The sequence below is a fragment of the Elephas maximus genome, chromosome 4 (assembly GCF_024166365.1).
Source record: "Elephas maximus indicus isolate mEleMax1 chromosome 4, mEleMax1 primary haplotype, whole genome shotgun sequence".
Lineage (NCBI taxonomy): Eukaryota > Metazoa > Chordata > Mammalia > Proboscidea > Elephantidae > Elephas > Elephas maximus.
In genome coordinates, this window is record NC_064822.1 from 88,434,460 (window position 1) to 88,457,613 (window position 23,154).

The window sequence follows — 23,154 nt, forward strand, 5'->3', positions numbered from 1 at the left end:
CCCAACAAACTAGCAAAAATAAAAAAAGTCTGGTTATACTCACTGTTAGTGAGGTTGTACAGAAACAAGCACTCAGTTTCAGAGTGAAGATGAAACAATATTTCGGTTGGATATGTGGCACTTCCTATCAAAATGTTGAATTAAATACTCTGAAATAAAAATCCCATTTCTATAGATTTTCTATCTATCTACCCTCACAAGTCCACAAAGAAACAGTCTCAAAGATGTTTACTAAAGCATTCTTTTAATATTAAAATTCTGGAAGCAATTAAATGCTCATCAATAAGGCTTCTAAATAAACTATAGTCTATCCACACACTGGACTAACGTGTATTAAAATGGAAAGATGCCCAAAACATAAAGTTAGGTAAGAAAAAGCAAGTTACAGAACACATGTATGGAATGATCCCATTTTTCTTAGGAAAAAAAAAAAAAAATAGCATAAGCTAATATGCAAACATATAGGAAATTCCACACGCAAAGAAAATTTCTAGAAGGCTATACAAGAAACTTTAACTCTGGTTATTTCCATTATTCGGTGACCTAGGTTTAGGGAATGATGAGAGGGCTTTTACTTTTCCTTTATATCCTTTCTATTCAAATTGAACTTAACTAAAATTTATAATTCAAGGTGCAATAGAGAAAATATTATGCATGACTTTCCTAAGATCTGATACAACTTTTGAAACTTCAAGGATTATATTATACATTCTATTCTGCTAATATACAAAAAAATGCCTAGAACAATGTGTTAATCTATGGACAGTTTTCAATAGACAAAATAATAAAACTTCCCACAAATGTGATTTAGGTTTTTATAGACCACAATACTCTGTTTACTTATTTACCTCTGCCACTCTTTTTGCTGTGGTGAAAGATCAAATATTGCCTGAAATAAAAGAAAACATACTTACTAGCACTGTCAAATTCTCTTGGCTTTTATATCACACTTTTTTTTTTAATTTTCTTTCAACAAGAAACATAAATTTATATTATACTTAAAAGTATTCATGATTTACATTTAATCTAAATAAAACTAAAAGATTTAAATGATACTTTCATTCAAAAATGCCATAAAGAAATATTAATAATCACAAATATTTTTGTTAGTTACATACATTTTAGAAATCAATGTGAGTAAGCAATATATTATATGTACAAAACGATGTGTTAGAACTTAAAACCATCTAAATGATGTTAGCATGAAACTCAACAGTCTTAAAAAAAAAAAGACATACAGCTTAAGTACAATATTCAAGTAATCAAAGCCCATGTTCTGGTTGGGAAAATATAACAAAATCAACAATTCTTGAAATAAGCCAACAATGGCACTGTAATCTCCAAATATATTAACCAACAAAAAACAATTAAAGGTATTTTATCTGGGCACCATCCACGTCAATTTGAAGTTGGACTTGGTTACTAACAGAATCAGAAAGAAATGTGCAAGCTTCTCATGGTTTGTGGTAATTCAGTTTTACAACAAAAAAACCCATTTTTCATTTTTATAAAGCCAATTTATAACAAAGCATATTAAACCCATTTTTTAATTTTTCAATATTTTAATTATTCCTCCACAATCAGGCTTTAACCCACTATTCTCCCTACCAAAAACCCATGCTCTCAAATCAAACTTGAAAAATCTTTCATACTACCAGTTTTAGCTCTGTGCCTTTGCTAATTTGATTATACCAGCCTGGGACCGTCCGTTTCCTGTGACAATCCTCATGTCTATTTAATTTCTCCACACCATATGATCCAGGTTAAAATGCCTCCATCTTTCTGATGTTCGCTTTGATTACTCCCCCTACTGAGCTTGTCTACCATGCTTTACAACCTTTTCCACTTCATGGCACATACAAAACAATGCTAATATCTGTATAACACATCATGGCAAGCAGATGAGGCTACCTGCAAGTGCTCTCCAGTTACTTTGTAAATAAAATTATTGATCCCAGGGACTATATGATTCTTCCCTTGAATTACCCAAACTGTTTAGTATGGTGCTTAGCACAAAGGTGCAAAAGAACTACGGTGTAGCTACTTCATGCTAGGCACTGTGGTACTTAATTCATTATCTCACTTAACCTTTATAACAACCTTGTGAGCTTGTTATTATTCTTTCCTTTTTTGCCTACGAGGAAGCAGAAAGTCAAAGTTTTTTTCTACATCTTTAATCACCTGCCTCTCTTTTCGGCACCACTTTCTTTTTTTCAGTTTACAAAAGAGGAATGACTAAAAAGTGCACACTTGTATATTCCTCACTTTCCCACCTTTTATTCTTTTCTTGAAATAAACTATAACTAAACATACTAGTATATATCAAGACAGTAACCATCATAGCATATTTTCTGTTATGGCTTAGAACTCATAAAGTTATTGGCATTGGGTTTTTAATATTTAGAACATATATTAAAACAGTAAGAAAAAAATTTAAAACAAAAACAATCTTTAAATAACTTCACATTAAGGATAACAATTCTTAAATATTTTTAATATAAATTAGAACAAGGTAATTAATACCTAACTAAACATTTCTCCTTGGAAACTCTATAGGGCAGTTCTACTCAGTCCTATAGGGTTGCTATGAGTCGGTATCAACTCGACCGCACTGGGTTTTTCGGTAAACATTTTAAAAAACTATTGAAGTATACAGTTAGACATTTTGACATTCCTAACTGACTGATTAAGACATGAGTTTTAGTTATATGACAACCAAAACCTAACCCACTGCCGTCAAGTCGATTCCGATTCATAGCAACCCTGTAGGACAGAGTAGAACTGCCCCGTAGAGTTTCCAAGGAGCACCTGGAGTTATATGACAGTTAAAGTTAAATAAAATGTCTCTTCTACAAACGATTGGGAAATGTGGCAGAAACTGCTTACGATGCAATAATCAACTATATTGTCACTATTACATAATCCTAACATACTTACTGAATACCTAGTATCTGCAAGGAATTATGCTACATATTTTAGGAACTATAAAAAGGGAAAGAATAAAGTTAATGCTGTTAATAAAGAAGTGTTAGGAAGCTTAAAATCCACTGAAGAGATGAGACAGAAAAAAAAGATAAACAAAACCAAGAATTATAGTAAAAACTGTGAAAAAAGAGAGTGCATAAAATGGACACTCAGAATATGGAGAGAATGCTAGAGAAATAGCATAAATTAAAAAAAAAAAAGTTTGAGATAATATATAAACACTTTAAGTTCCCTCATAACCAAATTCTCACAAAGAAACATATAAAGTAGGACACACTTTATATCATTTTAAATAATTTAAATTATTATCCGTATGTTAGAAACTTATGCAAGACAGCATAGAAGGGAGGCCAAACTGAGAAAAGGTCTCAATACATAATTTATTTCATGGGAATAGAAAAGCCCACGTAGGCAGCAAGTAAAAGGGCTCCCTCAGTTCAGAGCAGCAGAGAATACAGGTGAAAAAAGATAAGACCGCTTAGAAAGAGCCAATCTCCACCTTGGGAACGCTTTTAGGTGTTCAATCAGGTGACAGAGACCACACAGTGAAAGGATGCCACATCAGCACTTACTCCTAGTTTATATTTGGCCTGCAATTCTAAATTAAGCAAGAACATTGTCACAGCTGGCTCGTAATGAGGACAGTCACACCGGTTATATTTTGGCTGTCAAAGCAAGCAGAAAAGGAAATTTGGGATACCATGGTGAATCCCCCCTGCCATGCATCTGTCACTTTGCCATACTATGGTGTGCTGCAGCACTATATAGACAGAGAACTGCCAGAAATTCACGCCAGATTCAGAAGAGGATGTGGAACCAGGGACATCATTGCTAATGTCAGATGATCCTAGCTGAAAGCAGAGAATACCGGAAAGATGTTTACCTGTGTTTTATTGACTACGCAAAGGCATTCGACTGTGTGGATCATAATAAATTATTGATAACACTCCAAAGAATGCGAATTCCACAACACTTAATTGTGCTCATGAGGAACCTGTACATAGACCAAGAGACAGTCATTCAAACTGAACAAGGGGATACTGCGTGCTTTAAAGAAAGGAAAGGTGTGCATCAGGGTTGTATCTTTTCACCATACTTATTCAATCTGTATGCTGAGCAAATAATCTGAGAAGTTGGACTATATGAAGAAGAATGGGGTATTAGGATTGAAGGAAGATTCATTAGCAACCTGCGTTATGCTGATGACACAATCTTGCTTGCTTAAAGTAAAGAGAACTTGAAGTATTTACTGATGAAGATCAAAGACCACAGCCTTCAGTATGGACTGCACCTCAACATAAAGAAAACTAAAATCCTCACAACTGGACCAATAAGCAAGATCATGATAAATGGAGAAAAAATTGAAGTTGTCAAGGATTTCGTTTTACTTGGATCTACAATCAACACCCATGGAAGCAGCAGTCAAGGAATCAAAAGATGCATTGCACTGGGTAAATCTGCTGCAAAAGAACTCTTTGAAGTGTCAAAAGGCAAAAATGTCACTTTGAAGACTAAGGTGCACCTGACCCAAACCATGGTGTTTTCTATAGCCTAATATATGTACTAAAGCTAGACCATAAATAAAGAAGAACAAAGAAGAATAGATGCCTGTGAACTGTGGTGTTGGCAAAAAATATTGAATGTACCATGGACTACCAAAAGAACAAATAAATCTGTCTTGGAAGAAGTACAACCAGAATCCTCCTTAGAAGCAAGGATGGCAAGACTACTACTCACATACTTTGAACATTGTTATCAGGAGGGCAGTCCCTGGAGAAGGATATCATGCTTGGTAAAGTAGAGGGTCAGTGTAAAAGAGGAAGACCCTCAATGAGATGGGGAGTCCATGCTTTCCTCTCAAAAGCTTGTTTAGGGCTAGTTCAATTCATAACTTATCATCATTTCCTGTCCCCGTAATATAACGGTGTTTTCTAGTAAATCAATTATGTTATAGAGAACTTGTGCTATGAAAACAAAGTAAGGTAGCATTTCACAAACTTTGGGAAATGAAGGTGTGATGGAGGGAGAAAGAAGTTAATTTCTCTTCTAAGATACTATTTCACTCTTGATTATGACAAGAGAAATATGGCTCAAATATTTTTAGAGATTTAAATTTGGTAAAAGTAGAATACAAACAGGACACAGAGTTTCCAAATCACTAGAGGAAAAGAAGAAAATTTCATCACTATAGGAACTATAAGAAAAAAGAAAACTATTATAAAGCTGTCATGGATTGAATTGTGTCCCCCCCAAAAATGTGTCAGCTTGGTTAGGCCATGTGTGGTTGTCCTCCATTTTGCGATTTTCCTATGTATTATAAATCATAATCTCTGTGGTTAAAGAGGATTAGGGTGGGATGTAACAACCTTGTTCAGGCCACATTCCTGATTCAACATAAAAGGATTTTCCTTGGGGTGTGACCTGCATCAGCTTTTATTTCTCAAGAGATAAAAGGAAAAGGAAACAAGCAGAGAGTTGGGGACTTCATACCACCAAGAAAGCAGCACCAGGAGCAGAGCGCGTCCTTTGGGCCCAGGGTCCCTGCGCCTCAGAAGCTTCTTGGCCAGGGGAAGATTGAGGACAAGGGCCTTACTCCAGAGCTGACAGAGAGAAAGCCTTCTCCCGAAGCTGACGCTCTGAATTTGGACTTGTTACCTACTAGACTGTGAGAAAATAAATTTCTCTTTGTTAAAGGCATCCACTTGTGGTATTTGCGTTATGGTAGCACTAGATGACTAAGAGAATTATAAGCAAATAATATAAAATAAGGTTGTAAAATGAACTTCAAAATCTCATACAAAATGTTAACAATGGTTATCTTACCTAAAGTCTTCAGTATTAAACATAACCTTTTTATGTGTGTGCTTATCTGTTTTCCTAAATTTTTGATAAAGAACATGATTATTACTTTTGAAATAAGAAAGGAAATCATATAAAAACTCGCTTAGTCAAAACTAAAAGTAAATATCAAACTAGCTTCAAGGGAACAATTCCTCAAACCATATTATTTAAAACCATGTGAATCAAACTTACTGGTTCATAAACTAGACCATCTGCAGATGCAACCATTGTTTCTGCTAAATCCAATACATCTGCTCCAACATCTGCATAAAAAAGAAATGTGAAGATTCATATTCTATGCTCAAACTATATCTGATATAAACTAACAAATTAAGATGACAAAGAGAATATCCACAAAATAGGTAGAATCACTTTCCTACACTGATTATTTGTTCAAAAGTTAAAACAGCAGGATTACATAGCTTAGGTGGAAATTATTTTAAAAATTAATAATGTTCTTCTACCTCTTGCTCAGTACAAAAGATGACCCGGAATGTTGCTGTTGTGTGCTGTTGAGTCGATTCTGACTCATAGTGACCCTATATGACAGAGTAGAACTGCCTCATAGGGTTTCTTAGGCTGTAATCTTTACAGAAGCGGATTGCCAGGTCTTTTCTCCCAAAGCTGCTGGTGGGTTCAAACCGCTGACCTTTTGGTTAGTAGCCCCGCGCTTAACCAATGTGCCACCAGGGCTCCTTATGATCCACAACGCCATGGTAAAAAGCACAAGCTGAACTGAAGAGCTCTGTAAAAATTGGCAAGAACTAATCAAAACCACTAGATGGCTGTGGCACAAAGTACTAATTATAAGAATTATTCTTAGAGATTAAAAGACATCTTAAGGCAAAGCTACTGATGCCTTTAAAAAAAAAAAAATCAACACATACGAAGTTTCCTTTGAAAGGCTAAAATTTCTAATGGTATCCAAAATACGATATATTCAGTATTAACACTAACTAAAGGTTTAGACATAAAATCTCTCTTTGTTTCTTAAAACCACTACCATAAAATAATGAAAAATGAAGGAAAGGGAAAAAAGACTTAAGGTTGTTCTAAGATGATATTTCCCCCAGAAATTAATCTCCTTAATTGGATAAAATTATTTCACATTTAAAAATTTTTTTTCTGAACTACTCAATTCTTGATCTCTACTTCTCAAGCAGTAACTTAAAAGATATTTTTCATACAAAAGCAACGTCATTTTGGAGAGCAATCTTGACATTTTATATCTGACATATTAACATTTTTCTATTTCTATAAGTATAATCAAGTAAAGCCAGTGAATAAAACAGAAAAGGGTGATGTATCACTATTAAATCAAAAGACTAGAATCTCCATTTTACTATGCAAAGTAAAAGTAAAGGATGACAAAGTGAAACAGATAAACAGGATATGTTTTTGGAATATGGGTATGAAAACTGGTACTCCAAACAAGAAAGAAATGAAAGATATAACTGAACTAGAATGCTGATTCCAAAAAATTTCCTCTGATTTTCTTATATTTCAATTGTACCAGTACGAAAGTTAAATCTATTCTCTTTTTAAAGAATTTAAGCTTGAGAGGAAAAACAACTTGTATTATTAAATAACACAACAAGAGAATTTTAAAGTAGTATAAACGAAAAATAAAGTTAAAATACAATCAGTGGTTTTTACTTTTTACTGGCGATTGTTTGAACTATACATGGATTCATCAAGTTGAAACTATACTTACACTGACACTTCATGGCAACAGTAATATCTATATTGATTCTCAATTTGCTGAAAGACAAAGAGGTAAAAAATAGTACTCACCAAGTACATAAGAAACATGAACAAACTGATCTATGAAAAAGTTGGATTTCAAACAGTATAAAATATGCATACTAAAATGTAGCATATGCTACAGCCAAAACAAATACTCGTTACAGGTGAAAATTTTATTCTGCAATTTTTCTAACCCTCTGATTTCACAGGTTTCTAACACGGTATTCTTTAATAATGGCAACCACACGATCAAACCCTAGGGCAACCCTAACTTCAAGTAACTCAGTAATAAGTTTTAACCTCTGTTCGCATAAACTTTACATAGAATATTCCTTTAAAAATGTAAAACTTTCATTATCATGAATTAGGAACTATGAGATCTATTTATCAAATAAATGCTATACATCAGGCATTATGCTAGATGCCCTACAACTATTATCTTCTTTACTCTTTATCACAGGCATATAAAGTAGATAGCTTCACAATTTTGCAGATAAGCCACTACGGCTCAGAGCAGTATAAACAACTGGCTTAAGATCACATAACAATTGAAGTGGCATAATGGAAACTAGGTCTGCATGACTAAGGATAAATGTAATCAAACTTGCAGATAAAATTCATCTGATAATTAAATTTTTGCATCACCTTTTAAAAAGCCACAACCATAGTTTTATTTTCCATTGATTAATTCAAATAAAATTAATTTTCAAACCAGAATTAATTATTTACTGCAATCTCAGCACTGTGAATAAGAGAACTGGTATAATGAAATTCAGTCCTATATTTCCTATCAAAACTGTTTTCATTCTAATAATATATTCTGTTTTAATTGGAATTTTAGGCTTTGAGTCTTAAAGCTGTCTAGCGTTTCAAACTGTGGCTCAAAAAAGTCTGGGAGTTTAGGCTCAGGAGATACTGCAGGAACTAAAGAAAAAGGCCAAGCAGAGAGGTTTATGAGTGTTCCCACCATACTTGTGTGGTGAATTACATAAGACTTCATTTGAAACAAATAAAAAGTGTTTCTTTGTTGCTAAAAACAAATGAGAATGAAGTCCTTGAAAACCAATTGTATCTAGAATAATACTCATGTTACAGATGAAGAAACTGAGGTCCAAAAGAAGCAAGTTGTGTGACCTAGCCAAGGCTATACAGCAATTTTCAAATGTTCACTCATTAATTCTCATAAACCCCATGACAAAGGCACTATAGTTATTATTCTCATTTTACAGAAAAGGAAACTGAAGCACGCAGATACAGGTTTAGTAACTTCCCTAAAGTCATGCAGTTAGTAAATGGCAGAGCCAAGATTAGAATTGAGAACTATGTCTCTCTATCTAATGTAAATTTAATACTATAAACCTGTTATCTCCAATCAATTAAAAAATGTGAATAACACAAATAAATACATATAAAGTATATTATATATCTCTTAAGCCACTGTATTTTCAAAGGTATAAAAGTGATGTTACTTAACATAAAAATTTAGATTGGATATAGTTTGTAGAAACCAAGTTATAAGTGCAATACATCTTTAGACAATTTATTTTCCAGTTCAAACAAATATTTCAAACTCTAAGGAGTAAAAAATTTCAAAACATTAAACAATTTACTCCTTAATAAACATTTAAGAAAAATCACATTATGGTTCTCCTAACCTTTTCAAGCAAGCACATAATAAATCAGACAACCTTCCTTTTAGAATTTAACTAGTGTTTAAGTGTTTGATTTTTAAAGGTTCCACCTAATAAGTGCAATTAATGAGTAATTTTCAAGACTACTTCAAAAGTAAAATAAACCAAATATAAAAAATAAGACTTTTTTTAAAAAGGCTTTTTAAAAGGTTTTATCTTTAAAACAATTTGAATCTAAAGACGTTTCAAGAAAAAAAATAGTTACCTAGAAAAATCCTTGTCTACTTCATATTCATACTTCATCCATGTATCTTGATACACTGAAAATTCCATTATGGTTAATAAAGCCATAGTGGTAAACGCTATTAGAGAAACTGAGAAACCAAAAAAAGGAGGAAAATTAAAACAATCAAACAATCAGAAACTATTTTAAGTGAAATTTAACTCAGCAAAAAAAATGTCCTCATTGACTGCCATTTGAGTGAATAGTATAAAAGGATAATGTTTAGTACAGGAATTTTTTTTTTTTTCTGAAACAGCTCAAAAATGAAGATCTAATGAGCACAGACATGAACACAAACATTTGTACTGTTGAGAAAGTATTTTATTTCTTCAATTTTAAGGACATCTCTCACTAGACAGATTTGCCAAAATATTACAAGATACAAAAGTTTTATTTTCTCACATAAAGTAATGTCACAGATATGATAAATAAAAGTAAGCATAAATTTTATGGTACAAATCAGAAAATAATGACTTCATAATTAAAAATGTATCCATGTTAAAAAAAAAAAAACCTAGCCTAATTCTTAGATCCTGAAAAACCACAATAACCTGTGTGCCAGAAAGTTAAATAATATCTCCAGGTCTCTAACAAAAATTTCATCTAATCCTTAATTTGCAGTTACTTAATTTCTAGATACATCACCTCCTTTGCAAAAGAAAATAAAAAATCTGATAAAAAGGAAAGAACTATCTACTATGACAAAGCAAAATTAAAAGGGATCATGCAACAAGAACAAGGACTTTTCCTTAACAAAATTTAATCACAGGAGATTACAAATGGCAAGTTGTTATTAACAATTTACCAAATGAAATGTCAGTCCTATGTGAAACACGTTATTAGATGAACTCTTCATGGGAAAAGTAATAGTAGTAAATATTGTTGAAGTCTCATATTTTCCTCGTATATTTCATTATTTATTTTGTTTAACAAACACTTATAACTGTGTCAGGTGCTGCTCTAAGTGTATCAACTTATTTAATCCTTAAGCAACTCTACATGGTAAATACTATTGATTTCATAGGAGAAGAAACTAAGGCTAGATAGATTGAGTAACTTCCCCAAGTTCACATAGTTAGGAAAGGGCAGAGGTGGATTTGAATCCAGAGTTTGGTTTCAAAGTCTAACCTCTTACCTACCCATTACACCATGCTACCTCTCTTCAGTTAAGGGAAATTAAGAATTATTATTAGAATGTCTTAGCAGGCTTACTCTTAACCAAAATAGGACTGAGGTAGTTTCAACATCATTAAATAACTTTCTCCAACTTCAATTCTTGTTAATATAATCTTACATAACTGAGAAGTGCTAAAGCAGTAAAATTTGATTAATTAATTCATTCAAGTTTTAATAAACACTGTTAATGTATCGACTGCTCTGGGTTATACACCATAGAGAATACAAATAAGACCAGAGCAAACAGTGAGACATGAAGCTAGACGGACCAACTAAACAGACCAAATACCAAACCCAAAAACCAAACCCAGTGCTGTCGAGTCAATTCCGACTCATAGCGACCCGACAGGACAGAGCAGAACTGCCCCATAGAGCTTCCAAGGAGCACCTGGCGGATCTGAACTGCCAACCCTCTGGTTAGCAGCTGTAGCACTTAACCACTATGCCACCAGGGTTTCCAGACCAAATACAGTTACTGCAAAATTCACTGATGAATTGCTCCTCATGGCTACATTTCTGGTACTGCTGTTAACTGGGTCACTCAGAATTGCACTCAGTGAAGGAGTTTTCATTTAACTGATATTTACCTGTCCCACCACTGGCTGAAGTCTCCACATAGCTCTCAGGAACCTTTGGAAAGGCATCCAACTCTTTCACCAAATTTAAGGTTTTTTTCCGATTCAGTCGCCTCATCTTCAGGAAAACCCTCCTCTTCTTCCTTCATATAGTTATGCTAAGGAGTAAACAAATTAAGAGATAAATGACTCCTCTAAAAAGATAAAGGTTTCTTTTTCCTATGAATTATGCGTCCAATTATATTTTAGGATAACTGACAAATGTCCTTGGAACAAGTTAATGTTCTCATCCCTCCTTGGGGAGGAGAAAATTATACTTATCTACACTACTGCATTATCCATACATATACATACATTAATTAGCAAACAAAAATGTGAAAAACAATTGAATCATATTTGCAATATTTAAATATATAAATTAAAATAAAAATAGTTTTCTCCTGTTAAATTTACAAATATACAAAAATAATACATTCCCAGTAATGAAGATTATGAAGTAAAATAGGCATGTTTACACATTGCTAAGGAGACTATTCATATTAGCCCCTCTCCCTTTGATGAAGTAAATTCCTTTTCTAGGAATGTATCCTAAGGAGATAATCTGGGTTCTATATAAAATTTTGATTATGAGAATATTTTGCATAGTGTTGTTTTAAATACTGAAAACTGAAAGAAATCTATGGTATCCGATATACAAATTATGGTGAATTAGCAAGTCTGAATCTACGGAATTACTAAAAATCTTCTAAAAGAAAGCATTTAATGACATAAGAAAATATTCATCATACATTGAGAAGACTAGAAGGCTGTATGGTCCCAATTTTATGGGAGATGGAGGAAAGATAGACAAGAAACAGACTGAAAGACTATACAGCAAAATGTTAAAAAAAAAAAAAAAAAGATCATGGAAGGGTTTTAATTGTCTTCTTTACAGAATTTTAGACTTTCCAAATTATTTGTATAATAAAAATACTATTTACAAATTGCTTGTTATTATCTTTTCTGTCAGCATTCCAACTACATCTAAAATATGTTAAAAAGCCAAACAATTGATAACTGAATTCTCTAATACATAATTTTATAAGACTGATTTATATTAATAATACTATAAGTAGTATTATAAAGCACTCCCAGAAATTAAAGTTATATTAATAAAGTCAACACATAATAGCAGATTAAATCAGGTGGTTGCAAAAATCACCATAAATTCAATGGACAGGATTATGATAAAAAGAATAGGCCATAGAAAGAATATTCAAGGAGAAAAAGGGAGGCTAAACAAGCAAATACTAGCAGCAATAATGAGCACTGTTCAAAAGAGAGCAAGCCCTAACCAGGGACCCTACTAATCAGTCCATGGAGTAGCTACTGCCCTAAAGCAAAGTTTGGATACATTAATTAGGCTGATTTCATTTGCCAGGAACAACATCCAACTAACTCCCCTTGCTGATCCCAGGGTCAGTCACAATGCAGCCTTCAGATTATGGTGCTGCTCCTCATGTGCATGGTTTGCCTAATGAAAAAAACATGTAGACAATATAGATGACAGCATTATGATCCCCATGACAGTTATAAAACTGGTATTCTCATTTGTAAATTAAGCTTCTGAGTGTTAGGCAAGTCTGTTCAACTATGACAAAGTAATTAAACTTAATTTCTGTTATCTGCTTAGCGGTAACTGCATCAAGATTGAGTCTTCTTCAATCTTCCAATTTCTACTCACTCTTTTCCACTGGAGTTAAATATTAAATATGTTCAAGCCCCTTATCTTTAAAACAAAATAATACATCCCAAGGACAATTCACACTCAAAGGTATAAAAATGAAGACTTCTTCTTCCCTCTCAAATTTGTTCCTCATCCTGCGGGCTCCATCTTAATTAATGGCACCAGGCATCCAACTGCACAAGCCAGAAACCTGGGTTATATCCTTAAAAAAGCTCTTCTTAAATTTCTCTCAAATCTGTCTGTCCTCTCTTCTCCAGGCCCATAGAGAAGTTCCTTACTAGGACCCTAGTCCCTATGGCCACAGTCAATCTCTGGATTGCCGGAACAACCTCCAATCTTCAACCTTTGAATTCACTCACCACACTACAACCAATATCTTCCTTTGTAATATATAAATTGAAGCATTTAACTTTTCTCTTAAAATCTTGGCTTCCCATTGCACTTAAGGAGTTTGGACTCCATCCCAGCATAGTGTACAAAGCCCAAGAACCAGAACCTGCTTACCTCTCTCTTCAAACCCAATTCCTTGAAGTCTAAGTTCCAGGCATACTGAATCACTTTAAATTCCTAACATGCTGTTTCCTCTGCCAGAAATCCTTTTCCCACCTCTTCATTTAGGCTAATTTCTATTGACTCTTCAAGTTTCAGCCTAGATTTCTCTCCCTCATGAAAAAAATTTCTCATGACCCTCAAAATCTGTGTGCTCCTTGAACACCCTACTAACCTTATCACACTATTTCTAATTGCTTGTTTTATTTTGTTTTTTTTTCATGGGAATGTTAGGGTGAGAATCATGTCTGACTTGATCTTTGTATCTCCAATGCCGGACACAGCAGGTATGTAATTAATAAATTTTTACTGAGGGAGGAAAGAAAGGAAATCCATGAACATCCATGGTAGCACAGCTTTCAACTCCCAAAAACTGTCATACTTAGCAAAGTAAGTATATAAAAATATAAGATCCACAAGAAGGATTTTTCTCTTTTGTTCACTGCAGTATCCCCATCACCTAGAACAGTGGTTAGCACATAGTAGGTATAGCATCGTTGAGCAAATGAACAGTGAATTCTACTTCCAAAGCATTCTGTTATATTTTTATAATAAACTTTTTAAATGCTTTGTTTTAAATTATATATAAGTGTAAAGATAAGGCAAGCAGCTAGTTTTATAATTAACAATGCCACATTAGTTAGACACTCCTCCTTTGCAAGTCCAGAAAGTATATTACATCTGGCTACTTCCCAGCTTCCAACATCCTTCACCCCAATTTTCCATGATTACCATTCCAGAACCAAGCACCCTGCCACTCTGCTACTCCTTCTGTTCCATCCCTGTAAGCTCAGCACTAACTTACCTCCAAGAAACGCATTCCTTCTCTAACAAGTGCCATTCTACTCTATAAGCCACTGTTCTGACATGAGCAACTTATCAAGTAACTTTGTTTTCCTAAAAGCAATTCATCCACTTCCTTTTGTTATTAAACCTGACCTTCCCCCTTCCAATCCTTACTTCAGTTCTGAGAATCATATGGTAAAGAAGTAGCATGTTTCATCCTATAATGATAATAGCTAACACATATACTACAGTTAGAATTATAGCTAACTTTCATATTTTGTGCTAGGTATTATTCTAAGCCCTTTATATAAATGAATTCATTTAATTGTCTAAATAACTCTATGAAGTTGACACTACTTTAAATTTTATTTTATAGATGAGAAACTGAGGCACAGAACAGTTAGGTAATTTTCTCAGTGCCACACATCAGTTGGTAGAACCTGTTTTTGATTTTAAGTAGCTTGGCTGCAGAGTCCATGCTCCAAACCATGGGGCACACTGCATCTCACTTTAGGACTTATTGGCATTTTCTACTACATTAGATATATTTATAATTTCATTAATGACTTTAGCACCTGAATCATTCAATATGCCTCTCCTCTGCCCCATTCCATCACCATCCTTTCAAACTCATGATCCTATGGCACTTATCCTATGGCATTCATTCACAAAGATAACCCTTTTACCACGTAAATTTAACAGTTCTACTCCAGTGACCTCCATCTTATTTCTACACAAAGCCAAACACAAGCAAGGCCAGGTTTGGGTTCTCATCTCTTAAAACCGTTCCACCTCTAAAATCTAAAACACCAATTTTCCTGAGTTGAACTAATTATTCTTCAAGCTCTTCAATTTTATGAGAAGCACAGAAACTGCTCTTCATTTTCACTGTGATCTCAATTCCTTGGACTCCTCCCAGTTCTCTAATTCCATTATTTCCATTCTTTTTACTCTACTTGCCTCTGTATCCAAGTTGGTCAACCATTTTCAAAAGGGCATTTAGAAGTACCACAGAAAAGTGATTCCCAAAAGTCAACACCATGCTAAGACAAAGTCTTCGATTCTGTAGTTATATGAAAAAATCAAGGAAAATGTAGGACATTAAAAAAAAAGTTAAATATATTCAATTTAAAAACACATCCTTTATTCAGAGATTATTTCCTTCCTTTATTGTGTGCCAACTGTCCTTTCTTTAATGAAAAGATGATAAAAATAGTTAACAGGTTTTTTGTTTTGTTTTGGGATATCCTAATTTAGCAAAATAAAAAGGTGCAAGGTCAGTCCTCAAGTCCACCTCCTTTCCCAGTTTTTTCTTTTTTTTTTTTCTTTTTGGTATTGGTCAAAATTCAAAATATGAAAACTCTTGGTTGTGCAGTGGTTGCACTGGCTGGTTTGCTGTTTATGCCTCCAGTACCGTATCTATGTTTTCTGTGATCTCTCTCATAAACTGCTCTGTATTTTAAAAACAAACTTCACGAAGTCATTGATAACAACTGAGATTAATATAAAGCTTTGAAAAACTGCATAAAAAAATAAGAAACCACCTTTCATACTGAAATACAGATATTAATTAACACTCTAAGCAATTTCATACAATCTGTATTTCATCATTGTGTCCATTTGAATATAATGATACTACCAGATGCTTTGGAAACCCTGGTGGCATAGTGGGTAAGAGCTACGGCCCCTAACCAAAAGGTCGGCAGTTTGAATCCACCAGGCGCTCCCTGGAAACCCTATGGGACAGTTCTACTCCTTCCTATAGGGTCGCTATGAGTTGGAATCAATTCAATGGCAATGGGTTTGGTTTTTTTTTTTTTTTTTTGGTATCAGATGCTTTGCCAAAATTAAATTATAGATTTCATGACACATTTTACAGACTGCTCAGTTAGATTTTACTACTGCTCCAAACAACAATGGAGACAAATTTTGTCTCCTACTACCCAAGTTCTATGAGTTAACTTCTGTTTTTTATATATATTTGGCAATATAAGAACTTTAACTGGTTGATATATATGGCCATTAATGAAAATGAGAAAAGAGACAGAACAAATATTATTCATGCTATAGGTGGACTCAGAAACTAAAAGTCAAACTATAATTCATCTGTAATTTTAAATTATTTCATTACAGTGCATTAGAACATTTTACAATAAAAAACTTTTTATGAAAGATAGCTTAGTTTCACTTTACAAACACTAGAAGTTCAAAAAAAGTGTACTTGTTTTTTAAAAAACTTAGACCTTTTACAACAGCATCAAATGTTATATTTTTAAAAATTCAGTTTACCTTAACATAATTAAAGTAAGTATATCACTCGACGGCACTGGGTTTGGGTTTTGTTTGTTTTTTTTATATCACTGTTGCTAGCTGCTGTTGAGTCAGGCCCCAACCCATGGTGATCCCATCCACAAGGGGATGGAACTGTTGTGAACCATGGGGTTTTCACTCGTTGATTTTGGGAGGCTGATCACCAAGCCTTTCTTCTTAGTCTGTCTTAGTCTGGAAGGTGTGCTGAAACCTACTCAGCATCAGAGCAACACACAAGCCTGCAGTGACAACGAGTGATGGTTGCACTTGAAGTGTACTGGCCAGGAATTGAACTAAGGCCTCCCACATAGGTGAGAATTCTACCACGGAACCACACTCACCTCAACAAAAATCTAGTAACCTTCTAAGTCAGAAGAAAGGTTTACTTGGAAGCTGAAAGATGGTATAATTGTGAGTTTTGTGATCAGAAAACTTGAGTTTCTATCTACGCACTTACTTCCTATGTGACAAATTTGGAAAGGTCCTCGACTTCTCAGAATCCTCTCTCTAATATAATTCTATTTTAAAAACAGGAGGGGGGATATAATAGAGACCTCAGCTTTGAATCAAGATAAAAATGAGGCATTTAATAAATGTTTCTAATTCTCAAAAGAAATGTTAAGTTTTGTAGGGTATTTACATTTCGATCTCATGGATAGAGTGAGGATGGTATAAACTGACAGAATAAACTTCAGGAGAAGAGGCTATAGAGTAATGGCAACAGAACACTCCAGAAGTACCTAGTAGCAATGTGAACAAAGACAGGTATAATCCTCATCAAAGAACGTCTTGACTATAGTAGCTATTCTTCAAAAGTACAAAATTAAAAGAAGTATAAGGCACACATAAGGAAAAGGTCAAGGATACATGCAATACATTTACAACAGAACAAGCAAAAAGAATGGGATAACAAGGCAGCTAGAGGAGTAAGTAGAGCTGACCTACTGCAATAAGACAATATGCGAGAGTAGCAGAAGGGAGGATTTTGTGTCTTAGTAATTGCGAATAACAGAGTAAGAACGGAAGCAACTGGAAGATGGAGTATAAGGGCATATTAACCCTAAAGCAAAGAGAATGTTTAATCAATATTGGGATCAGAAATAATTTTAAAAGGTATTTTGTTCAGTCTATATTTTCCCTAAGTCGCAAAGTTACATTTTGTGAGTAAAAATAAAATAATAACAAGAGCTAGCAGTTAATGAGTGCTTACTCTACGCCTAACATTCCTCTTAATGCTTCATGTGTTTTAATTCTCACAAACACCCTATGAGTTGGGTATTATTTCCATTTTACAGAGAGGAAAGGCACAGAGAGGTCAAATTAGGCAACCAGACTCAGACCCAGTTGCCCTCTAGTGACGCCAACTCTGGCTCATGGTGACCGAATGCATGTCAGAGTAGAACTGTGCTCCACAGGGTTTTCAAAGGCTGATTTTTCAGAAGTAGACCACCAGGCCTTTCCTCCGAGGCTCCTCTGGCAGACTCAAAACCACCAACCTTTCGGTTAGCAGCCAAGTGCAGTCACAGGCAAACACAATTACCACCAAGGGAATCCGAATTGGGCACAGAGGTCAAATAATTTGCCCATCACATTAAGGGGCCGAATCAGAACAAATATCGGAAAGCTGTTAAATAGGATTTGTAGCAAGCATAGATTTCCCAAAAGTAACTGCTATAAATGAGTTTCACCATTTCTTCCATTTAAATCACAAACTCTCAAAGAAAACAATTTCTTTTGTAGTTCACCTTCTCCCTCCCACTCCAGACTAGACCAGATTTCCTTTGCGAGATCTTTCAAACTTGGTACATTTTTTATGAGCTGCACCATGAAGCCATTGCAAGACTCAGTTGTATACTAAAGTTTGCTATCAAAAAGACAAAAGTTCTCCCCACCTCTGAAACTAGGGAATTTCTGGTTCAAACATTTTTCCTATAAGAGAACTGGAATAATTAAATCAATTTAATATAACAATAAACAAATTAGGTAAATAAGTATATGTTCTTTGATGAACAAACCTTTATAATTGGTGTATATACTACAGTTCGATGCTGAAGGCTAAGCAATTATTTGAAATACTGAAATACACTATCAAACAAACGAGTAGATCCTGTTTTTAACTGTAACCATAACTGCTTCTGAAAGCCAGTCTTGCAACATTTCAACAAATATGTAACTTTGCCTTAAGTCTCGATGGCACTAAATCTTAAATATAAGTTATTTAACCGTGTTGTCTCAAACAATGACCTATCAACTCTACTACGGTACCCAAGAGCTAACCCACATTTGACGCGTAGCTTCCGAGTGCTTCTTGCGCTAAGAAAAGTAGTGACACTCGGTCCTGTCTTTCCTAGCATCGCACCCAGTCTTACACCTATCATATTTTCCCAAGCGGTGTGCGAAACTCTTCCCAGGAGAGGCCAAATCCGCGTTCTTTCTTAAAAAGAGAGAGAGCAATATGCTGCCCAAAATGTGGCATTTGTCTGAAGGGGGCTGGGGAGTCAGACACTCGAGAGGACCAGAACACTACCCCGCTAGTCTCCACAACGCGGGACCCTCTTCGCTTGGGTACAGAGGAGCCACCGGGGCACCAAGCACCGTGAGAAGCAATGGGTCAGGGTCAGTGCCTATTGAGGACAGCACGTGAACGCTTTCGAGTTACAAGATAGCGCACAGGCACCCCAATCTGGGAGATCTGATCCCCTGGTCGCAGCACTGCCTAGGGTCCTGCCAGTAACGCCCCCGGGAGAGGTGGAGCGGTTCCTCCGCTGGGTCTTCTCTCCAGAGCACAGCGATAAAGACAAAGAGCCAACCCCATGCTAGGCGCTCAGCCTCTTAACCGTATTCACGCCCTCAGCAGCCCTGAAACAACCTAAGAAACAGCACCCGGCGGCGTTCCAATATTTTACCTTCTGTTACTGTCCCAGCCGACCGCCATGTTTCACAGAAGCCCGGGTCGCCCGGGCTCCCGTGTACCCAGGAATATCGCGAGAACCAAAGGAGACTACCACCATTGAAAACGTCAGAAGGGGACTCTCGCGATATTCTCTTTGCTTACGAAGCACGGATTAGAACAGGAGGCGAGCCCAAGATAAAAGAGGCGTGGCTAAACGGAACTGAGGTTGAGACTTAGTTTACATGTAGCCACGTGGTTGGCGGGCGTTTGCCTGTCTGGTTAAGAGCTTCGCTGCTAACCAAGAGGGTCGGCAGTTCATGTGAATCCACCAGCCACTCCTTGGAAACCATCTGGGGCAGTTCTGCTCTGTTCTGTAGGGTTGCTAAGAGTCGAAATCAGCTTGACTGCAATGGGTTTGGTTTTGAATGGGTTTAGGCAGGGAGAAAGAGCCCTGGTGGTGCAGTGGTTAAGCGCAGGGCTCCTAACCTTAAATGTCTGTGGTTCAAACCCACCAGGTGAAAGATGTAGCAGTCTGCTTCCATAAAGATTTACAGCCTTGGAAACCCTGTGGGGCAGTTCTGCTCTGTGCTATAGGGTTGCTGTGAGTCAATGGATTCCATGGCAGTGAGTTTGGTTTGTTTGGAGGAAGGGAAAGGTTATCTTCCCACTGACAAGAGACCACAGAATGAATTTCAACTCCTCACACCCCTGCTTCTTTAGGAATGAGGGCCTTGGGCACAGAAATTAACACTTGCAACCCTAATGCATATCACACCAATATGCACTGTCTCGTGTCTTGGCCCCTTATTTCACCTGGTCAAGCACCTTTAAACTTCCTTTTTCAGACATAGGTAACAGTTTTAATTATTTGTTCAGTATTTTTTTCTTCCAGATTGTAAAAAAAAAAAAAAAAATTTTTTTTTTAGATTGTAAGCTCCTTTAAAAAACCACATCTGCCTTCCTCATGCTTACATATAGTAAGCACGGTTTTAAATACTGTCTGCCTTATTTCGTTTAACAGTCTTGTGAAGTAGTACCATTATTTTCCTCTTTAATAAATAAGGAAATTGAGCTGCAGAACCGGTAAGTAATTTACCAGGGTCAAACAGCTGGTCAAGTCAGGAAAATTTATGCTTTTCATCACAATACTACAGTGTGCTTTAAAGGAGCAAATTACATTGTTTTATTTACCTAATTTACCTTTATTGAGCCCATAGAAGCACCAATCAAGAAATCAAATACATATTGCATTAGACAAATTTGCAATAGACGTCTTTAAAGTATTAAAAAGCAAAGACGACCATGTGAAGACAAAGGCGCACCTGACACAAGCTATGGTATTTTCAGCCACCTTTTTTTTTTTATATGCATGCAAAAGTTAGGCAATGAATAAGGAAGGCTAAAGAAGAATCAATGCCTTTGAATTACGGTATTTGTGAAGAATATTCAATATACCATGGACTGCCAGAACGAACAAATATCTTGGAAGAAGTACATCCAAAATGCTCTTAGAAGCAAGGATGGCGAGACTTTGTCTCACGTACTTTGGACATGTTATTAGGAGGGACAGCCCTGGAGAAGGACAAAATGCTTGGTAAAGGGTCAGCGAAAAAGAGGAAGAACCTCAATGAGATGGATTGACACAGTGGCTACAACAATGAGCTCAACCATAGCAATGATTGTGAAGATGGTGCAGGACCAGACAGTGCTTCGTTCTGGTGTAAGTAGGGTCGCTATGAATCGGAACTGACTCGATGGCGCCTAATAACAGCAACAACATTTACTGAAACATGAAATCACTTTAAACTGAAACTGTTCCAGAAAATAAGGGCAGATAAGCAGTTTCCACTAATGGAACTTTATTTCCACGCTTTTGTGTCACGGTTCGTTTAGTTAAATTGATTTAAACATTCCCACTTCCTTTACATATTCACCATAGTTTAGTGGGTAAGAACAGAGACACTTGAGCCAAGAATTCCTGGCTTAAATTTCCAGTTCACAATAATATGACCTTGGACACATTATTTAATCTCTTTCAGTCTCAGTTTCCTTATCTGTAAAATGGGCATAATAATATCTCCTAGGGTTATGAGGATTAAATGAATTAATATACCTAAAAAGCTTCTTTATTTTAGCCACAGAGGCATCAGAAGCTCTTCCTTCTTTGTGGGTCTAAGATTTATGGGCTCTTGGTTGGCTGGAGGCTGGTTGTTGTTTACTTAGTTACACCTGCTCCCTTGCCGCCAGGGTAATCTACTTTCAGGGTAACAACTATCCCCAAGCATTGGCTTTCCCAGCATAGCAAAACTGCCTAATTTGATCCTGCCTATTTTTTATTTAAAAAATAACTCACCATCTTCCAAGCTTCCAAATGAAAACTAAACCTAATTAGTTTTCCCTGAAGATTGAAACTTTGCATAACTTTAAAAAGGAATGAGTATTTAATCCTATGTTACTGCTCATGTTAGATTTAGAAAAGAGTTTTTTTTTTTTTTAAATCCACTCAACTTGAAATTATATGCAAAAAGAGCCAGGAGATAGTTCCTAGACTGGGATTAACAACTGGTCCAGAACAACCTGCATTTAGTAAAAATGCTCAAAAGGTATTTTCATATAGTTTTTTTTTTTTTTCTTCTCTACAGTTTTAGTAAAAAGTTTTAGCAAATGATGGCTGCAAGAGGTCCCAAGACTATGGCCCTGAGTAAAATCAGACCTTGATTTGAAACTATCCTTTATGTCATCTTTGAACTAAGTAACAGTTTAGCTCAAAAAAGTAAAGATTAGAGAGGCAGAGAAAGATGGCAAAGTGAGTAAAGTCTCCCATTCATTCCCCCAGCAACTAACCAATTGAATAACAAAAACAAGCACAGACCAAGATCACAGAATTCCAGATGGCAGCTGAGGGTTTGGAAAGTCAGGGTTAGTCCACAAGCAGGGGAGAGGAGGAGCAGGGATGGCCCAAAAGCTGGGAGAAACTATTCACTAACGTTGGGAGTGCTTGTTCATCACAGCCATTTTAGGACGGGGCTCAGTAACACCCCTGTCAGGGGACAGCCCCAGCAAGGAAAGACCCTCACTATGTGTCCTGGCAGATAATCTGACTAAGTGACACATAGCCCTTTCCAAATTCTTGTGTTCAGGGAAACTTACTGACACGGGCAAGCAACTGCTCTCCAGTGGTGGCCCGCTGGAGTATTTTCCGCAACCACCTAGCAAGGGACCCAAGCTTATATGCCATTCCAGCTGGCACCAAGGTTTATCGTTTTTCTCCCACGTCCTTGGGTAGTCAGTGCTCCCAGGGACTTCACATCCAGGCCCAGATGTTTTTCTTCTTGTTACTAAGGCATTCCTCGGCCTTGGCCGCTGGCCCAGTCATGCCACTCCCAGCCTTGAACCTTAGTCTGAGTCCATCCCGAATTCATCCCCAGCATGCTTCAGGGAAGAGCAAAGCTGATTCCATTAGGGAGAGGATGCATATAGCTGAATAGCATTACCCTACAACCCCAAACAGGGAACACAGAAAAGGAGCTAAACTGAGGAACCTGTAGCCCAATTTTTTTTAATGAGGCACAAATCAGCTATGGGAGTTTGCGGTCCACACAAAGAGGAGGGGATGAAGGAGTGTTTGGCATTTCAAGAGAGTGCTGTTGAAT

At 36.0% G+C, this 23,154-nt stretch overlaps 1 protein-coding gene across 3 annotated transcripts in view; it reads right to left on the reverse strand.

Annotated features, from left to right (window-relative positions):
* Positions 1-19,614, reverse strand: part of ERGIC2 (ERGIC and golgi 2) — a 41,233-nt gene extending 21,619 nt beyond the window's left edge. Inside the window, exons 1-7 of one of the 3 annotated variants that reach the window (XM_049882740.1) lie at positions 19,515-19,592; positions 12,676-12,750; positions 11,250-11,395; positions 9,469-9,577; positions 7,541-7,587; positions 6,019-6,089; positions 849-889 (exon numbers count right to left, since the gene is read on the reverse strand). In XM_049882740.1, coding sequence (XP_049738697.1) covers positions 849-889; positions 6,019-6,089; positions 7,541-7,587; positions 9,469-9,577; positions 11,250-11,355 — 374 coding nt within the window. In that variant the 5' untranslated portion in view covers positions 11,356-11,395; positions 12,676-12,750; positions 19,515-19,592. Of the gene's footprint in view, positions 1-848; positions 890-6,018; positions 6,090-7,540; positions 7,588-9,468; positions 9,578-11,249; positions 11,396-12,630; positions 12,751-19,514 lie in introns of all 3 variants that reach the window. The other 2 variants (XM_049882739.1, XM_049882738.1) reach the window with 2 other exon arrangements.
* Positions 19,615-23,154: the final 3,540 nt, after the last annotated feature.